Below are 10,694 nucleotides of genomic sequence, written 5' to 3'. Positions count from 1 at the left end.
CTTTCCTCCCTCCCTTCCTTCCTTCCTTCTCTCCTTCCTTCCTTTCCTTTCTTCCTTCTTTCCTCCCTCCCTTCCTTCCTCCTTCCTTCCTTCCTTCCTTCCTTCCTTTCTTCCTCCCTTCCTTCCTTCTCTCCTTCCTTCCTTTCCTTCCTTCCTTCCTTCCTTCCTTCCTTCCTTCCTTCCTTCCTCTCTCTCTCCCCTCTCTCCTCTTTCCCCCTTTCTTTTCTCTGAAGCCTCAAGAGGCAGAGCAGCGTGGTCCAAATCACAGGATTGGGCCTTATGGTCGCAGAGACCTGGCTCTGTTCCCATCACCTTCTCCTGGGCAAGTTCCTCGATCCCGCTAAACCAAGGGAAATACCTGGGCCAGTGGTCAGGCTGGAAGTACATTCCTCGCTCTGGAGACACGGGCGTGTGCAACACCTGACCCTTAAATGTCACCCAGCCTCTGCCTGCTCCAAGCCAGCCACAACCTCACCGTGGCAACCAAACAGCCTTCAACACAGTCACACGCCCTCCACGAGAGCCTCACAGCGCAGACCCGTATCACCTCCTCCCTGGCTCCTGGGGAGGCTCACTGCTTGTGTGGAGGAGCCAGTTCCGTGCCCAGCACCCATGGCAGGCGGCTCACAACTGCCTGTGAGCCCCAGCTTTAGGGCGTCTGGCACCCCCTTCTGGCCCCTGTACTCACTTGTGAGAGCGTACATGCACACACAGAAACACACATATACACATGATTAAAAAATAAACCTTACAAACAAAAATTTTGTCCCCACGGGGATTAAATGTCCGAGGGTGAGAATGGTACCTTTCAGGTCCTCTGCCGTCTCCTGTGCCGGCAGCTCCTGCAGAGACAGAGAGCAGACGTTAGCTGGGAGTTGGCCCGCCGCACAGGCCACACGGCCGGCTGGCACACTCGGCCACACCTCAGCACCCGTGCCCACGTGTAGAGGCATCGTGAGTGCACTCGTCCCCAGGTGGCCGAGCTCGCCAGCGAGGGGAGGATGCTAAGGATGAGGCTAGAGCCAGAAGACATGACCACTGTGAATGGAGACCCACAGAACCACCCTGCACCCTGGGATCCTGAGAAGCCTTAGTGCAGGAAGAGCTGGGGAGATGTGACTTTGTCACTAGAGAGACACAGTCTTCACACAATCTGCACAACTGTACAACGTTGAGGCTGCCCGGGGACCAGGAAAGTGGGATGAGCTCGCCGGTGCCCGGAGATCCCAAGGGCACACCCGGGCATTTCCGCAGCCCACAGCCTGAGGAGCATGAGAAGCATGGGGACCCTGGCACGCTCAGCCACCCCCACTATGCTCCGAGCTGAAGGACAGGAAGGCGTCACCCACCAGAGCCCCCGAGGATGGCTGGGAGTACACGCTGCCCTGGGAGCTGCCGTGCAGTGGTGGTGTGGCCGGTGTGGCCAGGCTCCCGCGCAGCTCCTCCTTCTTGCTGCTGTGAATCCGCCTGTCACTGCCGGCAGGAGAAGGGCACACGTTACCGGAGAGCCGGCTCCTCCCGGGCCTCCCCACTCCTTCCCAGCTAGTCCTCACACACAATCTTCTTAAAAGCACACAAACTTCCCCTAAAATTAGAAGACACTCCCTCTTTCCATCCTCACACCCCTGTGTGTGTGTGTGAGAGAGAGAGGGGGGGGGAGGGAGGGAGAGAGAGAGAGAGAGAGACACTCCGTGGCGGGTGTGTGAGAGAGAGAGGGGGGGGGGAGGGAGGGAGAGAGAGAGAGAGAGAGAGTCTCTGTGTCTGGCTTTTTACACGAATTCTGCAGATCAAGCCCAGGTCCTCAGTGTATCCTCGCAGGCCGGAGACACACCTAAAGCAAACTGTGAAAAGCGAGGCGAGCATGGCGCCCCTCAGACCTCACTGTATATGTGCAGTGTGCGACCTCTGTACGAGTACCCACTGTCCCCAGGTGCGCTTGGCGAAGCCACACAACAAGATAGAACACTTAAGCAGACTGTTTCGCACTGTCAGCCTAAAGGGATTTCAGAGAGGAGTGTACGCTGTATTGGAGGCCAGATGACACATCCAAACTGTGAAAAATAATAATTAAGCTCAGTTTCAGATGTAAGCAAAGTGTACAAACCCACATTTGCCTGGGATGTCTGCCCTCGTATAAAATCCATAGGTAGGAGACAGCCTGTTTATTTGTGTATGCATGTATGTATGTATGTACATATATGTGTGTATATATGTGTATAAATGTATGTGTGTACATACACGTGTATATATATGTATATATGCATGTATGTATATGTGCATGTTTGTGTGTATGTATGTATACATGTATATGTGTATATGTATGTATTGTGTATATCTGTATGTATATATATGCATGTATGTATATATGTTTGTGTGTATGTATATGTGTATATATGTATGTATTGTGTATATGTGTAGGTTCATATATGTATATATGTATGTGTATATATATGTATGTGAGTATGTATATATGTATGTATGCATTTTGAGCCTAAGGTTTGAGTAGCCTGGAACCCACTCTGCACCTGTGGATGACCCTGAACCCCTGATCTCCCTGCCTCCACCTTTCCGGAGCACATGTCATTTAGCAGGTCTCTTTGGTGCTGAGAATGGAGCCCAGGCCTGTGCATGTGCCAGGCGAACTCTGCAGGCCGAGCTACAGCCGACCCAGGTGGCAGCGTTTTAAACCAAGCCTCCCCCCCTGGGAGCCAGCTCTGCTGGACATGGCTACCTGGCGATCTTGTGCCTGGCGGCATGCTGGCATCCGGCCTTCCCCTCTGGCCTCCGCTCATCCCTCTGTCTCGGGGCTCGGTGCTGGACCACCTCTCCCTCATCGAACATGAGGTGCAGGCGATAGCTGAGGAGCTTGATGACGGCAAAGAAGACGGTCACGGAGCCGCAGTAGAACAGCACAGTGAGGACACTCGGGGGGCAGGCCTGGGGGCAGAGGGAAGGGCGCTGTGGCCTGCATGCTCCCTTAAGCCTTGGGGCACAGACAGCTGTGTCCTGAGCACAGGCCAGGCGAGTCCAGTGCTTGTGGTGGGGACATTTCCCATTAGAACAGCAAAGGAAGAGGCGTCTTCCTAGCTACCTTCCGTCTGTGTCGCTTCCCAGGTCTCCCCTGAGCTCTCTGACTCTCATACACTCGTGTTTCATTACGGAACTGTGGGCTACTGCGGGCTACAGCAGGCGGCAGGGTCATCCTTCACATGACGTCAGCACTGTTGCCTCAGGGTGCTGCTGTTACGGGAGCTAAAATGGGGCTGGGAGCACGGCTCCGGGTGGAGCACAGCCTGGTGGGGCACGCTCAGGGTGGAGCACGGCACAGGCTGGAGCACTCGCCTGTGGGCCATCCTAAGCTCAATCCCCAGCACTGAGGAAGACAGAACAAAGCTATGGAGGCTGTGGAGTGGGCTCAGCCAGTGACACGCTCTCCATAGGAATAGGGCGAGTGGGCTCAGATCCTGGAACCGGAGCCAGGTACGGTGGTGTGTGCTGATGATCCTGGTCCTAGGAAGGGAGAGCCAGCTGGAGTCTGGCTGCTGAAAGCACGGGATGCTGTTGTCTCCAATTCCCGCCGCTGTTCCTGCTGTTGCGGCCCCTCCACCCTTGACACCACACCAAATTCACTACTGCTCACTACTGACGCTCCGAACCAGGGGCCCTACCAACAACTCAGGTAACAGACTCGGACACAGCTTTAACATGTAACGTGGGACCATGAGCAGATGCTCTTGCCTAGCTGGTGGGTCAGACGGGCCCACACCTGAGAAGAAGAGTGTGGGACAAGACGCACCCCTGGCTGGTGGGACAAGATGTGACCCCTGGTCACATACTCACTGCTGTGACCAGAAAGAAGCAGCTTAATGTGAGGCCAAAGCTTGGAAACTCCCCAATGGGGGTTTTCAACTTTAAAAACCTTGTTCCCCAGACCTGCCCCCTCATTCCTCTCCATTTCCACAGGGAGCTTGTGGCCCAGGCTTGAGCTTGTATTACATAAACCCGTATTTAATACGGGTTTAAATAAACAGGTATTTGCAGCAGTCAGTTCCTGGAGGTCTTTGGGAGGTCTCAGGAAAAGGGCATAACACCAGTACTGAGGGGGAAGCTGGGCAGCAGGCGGCTCCTGTGCTGGCAGGGGCATGCTCTCGGGACTCCAGACCACTTCAGAGCTTGAGGGAACCGGAAGTAGAGCATGGACAGGAAGTTGGACTGGGCTATGTGACCCCAGGGCCCACCCCCAGGGAACCACCTCCTCCAGGGAGGCATCACCCCCAAAGATTCCACAGCGCTCCCCAGCAGTGCTGCCAGCTGGGACCATGTGCTCATAGTTCATTGCCAACAGCTTCTGGTAAAAGGTTTTCCCAGGATTCCTTGGGATATTTCTTACAGTCAGACATCTTTCTGCTCCCCTGGTTATCAAGCAGTGAGGTGTGATCTTATTTCAGAAGCAAGTTAACAGTGGACTGAGGAGAGCAATGGAATACACCTCAGCTTTCTCCCATCTCTCTCTTCCCCACACTTTTCATATGTGGGGTTGGTGACTGTTTGTGTGTCTGGCATGCATGGTGGCACACCCATGGTGCTTATGGACAAGGGTGGATGTGTGTATGAAAACTGGAGGCTCAGCTTGGGGGTCCTCCTCCATCCCCGCCGCTCCGTATCCACTGAGGCAGGCTCTCTCAGGCAAACGCAGAGCCACAGACACTGACCAGCCTGCTCTGGGGGAGTCCCCACCTCTGCTTTCTGAGGCTTCCGAAGATCCAAACTCACATTTGCCCTTCAGGTACTTTAACTGCTGAGCCTTTCAGAAATGGTAAAGATTTGGGAGAAAAACTGGTGCGAGTGTGCGTGTGTGCATGTGTGTGTGTGTGTGTGTGTGTGTGTGTGTGTGATATGCTGAGCATCCCAATACATACATACATATATGTATACACACATGGATATATGGATATAAAATACTCGGTTTACTCGGAATATCCATATACTCGGATACTCGGTATATATACCGAGTATCCCAGGACAGGGCGTGTGTCAGCGGCTGAGACACTGCAGCTGCTCACCGCTGCAGGAAGCTGAGGGTTGCAAGGGCTGTGAGATGCTGGGAGCACTGACGGGCAAAGCCTGGAGTGGTGGTTCTCCACCTGTGGGTTGTGCCCTTTGGGGGAGGAGAATCCACCAACCCTTTCACAAGGATCATCTAAGACCACCGGGAAACACAGACATTTTACATCCCTATTCACAAGAGACTCAACATCACAGTCATGAAGCAGCAATGAAAATGCGCTCATGGTCGCAGTCACCACATGAGCAGCAGCATTAAAGGGCGGCAGGATCAGGAAGGTTGGGGACCGCTGGCCCAGAGCAGGAGGTTCCTGACCTCAGGCTGTGAGCACCTCAGTCTTCCAGCCCAGCCCTGGGCCCCCGGGGACCCCGATTCCAGTGACCCACATTGCCTCAAGTCCTGAGAGGCCCCTCCCCAAGGGAAGGACCTTGGGCAGAAACTGGTTACTACGAACATCAAAAGGTGCTGCGCTGGGGGCTGGAGAGACTGCTCAGTGGTTAGAGCACTGGCTGCTCCTCCAGAGGACCCAGGTTCAATTCCCAGCACCCACACGGCAGCTCACAACTATCTGTGACTCCTTTTCCAGGGGATCTGACACACTCACACAGACACACATGAAGTCAAAACACCAACGTGCACAAAATAAAAATAAGGTGATTAGTTTTTAAAAAGAAATGCTGATGGAACAGATGAAGGGTCCTGCTGCCTAACCACAAGGACATGAGTTTAACCCCAACACCACTCCAAAAGCGTGTGTGGAAGTACGTGCCTGCAACCTCAGCTCTGGGTGGAGATGGACAGATTTCTGGGCCTCACTAGTCAGCCTAGAACTGGGGAAACCCGAGAGAGAGAGAGAGAGAGAGAGAGAGAGAGAGAGAGAGAGCTGTTTCAAAAACATAGGCAGGGAGCAGTTGAAGACAGCCCAGGCCAGCATTTGTCCTCCACACACTCATGGGACACAAACACGTGTCACGCCAACACAGAGTTTCTAAGAAGTCAACACAAGCAGACAGAGCACAGCCGCGGGGAGCGACGGGAAAGCGTGGAAGAGGCAGAGGCCACAGGCGGCCCTGTCTAGCCAGCGCTGAGGTAAGTGTGTGGAGCCAGCCTATGGCCGCCAGCGCGTTTAAAACTGCTGGCAACGAACGTGTGCAGTTTTCAGCTCACTGCTAAACACAGACAGGAAATACATGCCTCACGACGCAGAAACCTAGCGCGTGTGCGCTGACCGAGGCCACAGTCACGCAGCAGGGTGGGAGAGTGTCGTGTCCCCCTGACACGCTGCACGACAGAGCCTTCCCCAAGCCCCAGCCACACGTGATGCCCGGAGCACAGAGAAATAGTCAAGATACAGTCTACACAACTTTACATGCCACAAAAGCCAGAAGGGGCCGAGGAGCCTCTGGAGTCAGGGAGCCCGAAGCCTCGCGGCGTCCTCTGTTGAATCTCAGACCCAGGAAAAGCAAGATGCCCTACTGGCGGGACGTGACGCGGAGGGAGCATCTGCATAGGGATCAGACATTACACAGGGCATCATGTCGGGCCTCCCTCGGGGTGAGGATGATGAGGGAGGCCAGGCACAGTGTTGTTGCTACGAGGCCGGTGGCCCATCACCTACTCTGAAATGCGATGTCAACTATTAAACACACAAATACAAGAAGTGACTGATGTGGATGCGTGAGCCTTGCGATGGTGAATCCCGGCAGCTCCTCGGGGCTGGGGTCAGGAAGAAGGCTCTGGGCATGCTGGCTCTAGGCTGGGGAATGGGGTTGAGGAGCATCCTAACTGTGGAGCATCCCAAACGGAATAACAAGGAGGAAGTGGTGGGGGCACCAGGTCACCTCTCTCTGCTGCCTCACGCTCCTGTCCCCACCGACCGCACCCTGGAACCCTGAGCGGGAGCAAAGCCTCCTTCTTTAAGCTGCTTCTGTCAGGGTCTTTGCCACAGGATGGTAATCAACACCTGGCGAAGTGCCAAGACTTGTGTTTTCTAGTGTACAAGGTGTAACACTGTTTGTACGAATCTTGCAACTTTGTTTTGTTTTTTCAAACTAACAACCAGAAGCCAACACCTGTCCTCTCAGCACTCAGTAGGGGTGGCAGGAGGTTTGGATCCCAAGGCCAGCCTGGGCTATGTGAGACTCTGTCTCAAACACAAAAACAAAACAGCAGCAACAAACAACAACAAACGATCCTTGAGAGAAACTAATTCATATTCTACCTTAAGTTTGTTGTGGGTTTTTTTTGTTTGTTTGTATGTTTCTTGTTTTTTTAAGTGGTTTTTTTTTTTTTTGTACTGAGAGTTGAACTCAATGGTCTAGCTCAACCTTCTTCCCCCAGGCTCCCTCTTACAGGACAATTGTGCCCTTTTCCTCCTGCCCTGGGTAGATAGTCTGACTGTGTCACCTTGGAGCCCTTTCTCCCCTCCCCCGAGCTGGGAGGCCCCGTGATCTCATGCTTCATCCTTGTCCTTTTCGTCTTTTCGATACTGAAGGCCAGCCAGAGACATCTGCCACCGTCACCCTCTGCCAGGGCCTCCGCTTATAAAGCCAACTGCCAGGAGCATTGGCAACGTCAGGCTAAGAAGCTGATGAGCCCAGGCCCGGGCCGGACGGAGCTGGACAAGGCTTCCCTGTGGTGTCTCCCTGAGCCCCATGGCCCCCAAAAATGGCACCAATAAGAGAGTAAAGGCAGCCACTGCTGAGCTCATGACTTCATCCTGATCCCCCGACTCATGCAATGGAACCCCTACAAGTCTTCCTGAACTCTCTGCATGCCTACAAGTGCAAGCACGCGCACACGTGCACACACACACACACACCACACATTCTGGTTGTAGTCCTCTCTTGTTTCTCTTGCTCCACAGCCGAGAAAAAAGAAAAGCCAAAGTGAGCTAACTTCTCCCAAGGTCCCGGAACTGGAAAAAGCCGGATCCGGAACCCAACGGGGGCAACCTGCCTTCAGAACCGCAGCTCTGGACACACGGCTGGAGAAAGAGCCAGAGCCGGGGTGCCAGGCCAGAGCCGGGGTGCCCAGCCACCAGCCTTCCCGGATGTCGGCCTGGGGACCTGTCAGCCGTGCAAACTCATTGAAGGTCTGTGGAGGAGCGCCCGATCTCCACAGCGCCCGCCTGGCAAGCCGACCCGCCGGCAGCTTCCGAAAGGAGCCTCCCCGGGCTCAGCTGCAGACGCGCAAAGCCACTAGGAAGGGCATCTAGGCGAACACTCAGCCTGCACGGCCTCCCACGCTGGGTGTCCATGCCCGAGCAGGCATTCCCATTCTGCTCCGGCATACGGTATAACGGCGAGCCACTCCTGTTTCGTTTTTTTTTTCAGGCTCTGTACACCGCGGTGTGGAAATTGCAAAGTAATTGATGGAAACGGCTAAGTAAGCGATGGTGCAATCTGTCTTCCTAAAGTAAAGCAGGGAGAGAGCAGAACAAACGAACAACCGAAATCAGGTCGCCTCGGGGAGTTCTCATTGCCTTTGCATCGTGACCCCGCACGACGGGGTCACACAGACATCGCCCTGAGCGTGAGGCCCACAAGCCCGTCTCAGCACTCAGCAGCGGGGCCTGACTCATCCAGGCACAGTTCTTAACGAGCGCGAGCGCACAGTCCCGAGTCCCAGACGCGTCTTTCCTTTCCCGTGATTCCCCTGTGCCCCGCGGGATCCCAGATCCCCCTCACTCATTCTCTGGTCTCCACTTCTCAAAAGTCACTGTCCCCTCCCCACCCCGGGCAGAGTCTGCGGCTCCCCTCCTCGTCCTCCTCTTCCTCGTTGTCATCCTCCCGGTCCTCCTCCTGGTCCTCCCCGCCCTCCATCCGCCCTGGGCACTCACCAGGTGTAGGGCCAGCGGCAGCAGGAGCAGGAACAACCACAGGTAGAGGTGGCAGCTGTTGGTGAACTTGCTGTGCTCCGGGTCGTGGTACCAGCCGCCCGTGAGCGCGGCCCACACGCCCTGCCGGAGCAGCTGCAGCACCTGGGACGCCATGGCCGCGGAGCCGGCAGGAGCCGGGCAGGAGCCGGGCAGGAGCCGGCGCGCCCCGGGGCTCACTCACTGGTGTGCCCCAGGCGCGGCCCGTCCGCCGCCGCCGCCGCCGCCGCCCAAACCGCGGCACACGCTGGACTTCCCGGACCCGCACAGCGGGGTGCCGGAGCCGGCTGGCGCCGCGGGGCAGGTGCGCGCCATGGCCAAGGGAAGGAGGATTTTCCCATCATGCTCCGCGACGCCGCTTAGGATGCTCCCGCGGCTCCGCCCCACGCCCGCCCCAGTTTTCCGCGGAGTTCTCTCCCTCCCACTCCCGTCTTGGTGACTGGGCTCCACGGCCCTTTCCCCTGTGTTCCCCAAGAGTGAGTGTGCTGGGTGTGAGACCCAAGAATGCTCCGGTGTGAGAGCCACGGACAGGAGCCTTCCCGGCTTCTGCGGCTTGTCTGACTTCAAAGCTTGAAGCCCTCAGAGCAAGGCGCCCCGAGCTCCTGCGAGGCTCCGGTCCCGCGGCCTTGGCCACAGACTGGAGGTTCTGGAGTTTCCCGCCTGGCACATCTGCTCTGACGTCTTCTTCCCCCGAAGCTCCCTTCCCCGCCCCCAGCCAGGCACACAGACGGTACCCCCCACCGCCCCGCCCTCTGCAATCATCTTCGGAGCCTCAATCAGCCACTCTTGGTTTAGTTTTACGTTGTTTTACTTTATTCGCTGGGCAGGGTCTCTGCAGACACTGAGCTGGCTTGAGAGGGGTTACGTGGCTCAGGCTGGCCTGGAAATCCGTGGCCGTCCTTCACAGCACTGAGATAACGCTAGGTGGCGCTAGATCGCTGCTAGACCCGAGCAAAGCCAGCTCACTGTTGGTGCCCAACAGGCGAGGATGGACCCCGGGGCGAACTCTTTACAGTGGAAGGCTTGCTTGCAAAACGAGGGCTCTAATGTTTCACTTTCGTTTGGCCACTTCTCACATATGTCACTGTGTGTTCTGTGTGTCTGGGGATGGTATTTACTCTAGGTGGTGATTTCCCCTTAATTTTCCGTACAATGAGGCCAGGGCGCCTGCCGCTCAGGGTAGAAATAATGAAGGAAACTTCTGAGTTTCGACGTGATAGGTTTTGAAGAAGCAAGAAAATGACTAAAATACGAAACTAGTGTGCAATGATCCCAAACCGAAAATGTGATACAAACCAAGCAAAAATTAGCTTTAAAATAAACTCTAGGACACTGACATAGAAGAAATAATTCCTTTAGCAAATTATACAGTGAAGAAAGAATTAGTTTCAGTGCAGAATGCCCGGCCCTTGGGAAGCCTCGGAGGGCCTGAGCTGAGTCCAGAGTCAGAACCCTTCCCGCAGGAAGTGACCACAGTTAATGAACTCCTGTGTGTCGCACTGGGTTATGTAGTTAGTGTACAAGACCCTTTGTATCGACAGCTGAGCCAGGTCAGGGAGTGCATGACGCAGTGAGAATAAAGCACAGGTCAGGGAGTGCATGACGCAGTGAGAATAAAGCAGAGTTTTTGAAATCAAGAAGAAAAGACAACAAGCCTAAAGCAGTTAGAAGACTTTAATGAGTATAAGTGAAGAAATTAACAGAGAGAGGAGGCAATTCCTCAGAAATAGAAAGTAACCACTCAGGCTAAGT

General features: G+C 55.1%; 1 protein-coding gene across 1 annotated transcript in view; it reads right to left on the bottom strand.

Moving 5' to 3' along the window:
• Pcnx2 (pecanex 2) overlaps positions 1 to 9,059 on the bottom strand; it is a 71,709-nt gene extending 62,650 nt beyond the window's left edge. Inside the window, exons 1-4 of the mRNA XM_055617565.1 lie at positions 8,907 to 9,059; positions 2,732 to 2,937; positions 1,350 to 1,473; positions 806 to 842 (exon numbers count right to left, since the gene is read on the bottom strand). Of these exons, the coding sequence (XP_055473540.1) occupies positions 806 to 842; positions 1,350 to 1,473; positions 2,732 to 2,937; positions 8,907 to 9,059 (520 nt within the window). The remainder of the gene's footprint in view (positions 1 to 805; positions 843 to 1,349; positions 1,474 to 2,731; positions 2,938 to 8,906) is intronic.
• Positions 9,060 to 10,694: the final 1,635 nt, after the last annotated feature.

Source organism: Psammomys obesus, unplaced genomic scaffold (assembly GCF_907164565.1).
Source record: "Psammomys obesus unplaced genomic scaffold, mPsaObe1.curated_primary_1811, whole genome shotgun sequence".
Taxonomy (NCBI): Eukaryota; Metazoa; Chordata; class Mammalia; order Rodentia; family Muridae; genus Psammomys; species Psammomys obesus.
The sequence above is the reverse complement of the archived record's forward strand: the minus strand, read 5'-3'. Positions and strand labels throughout refer to the sequence as shown.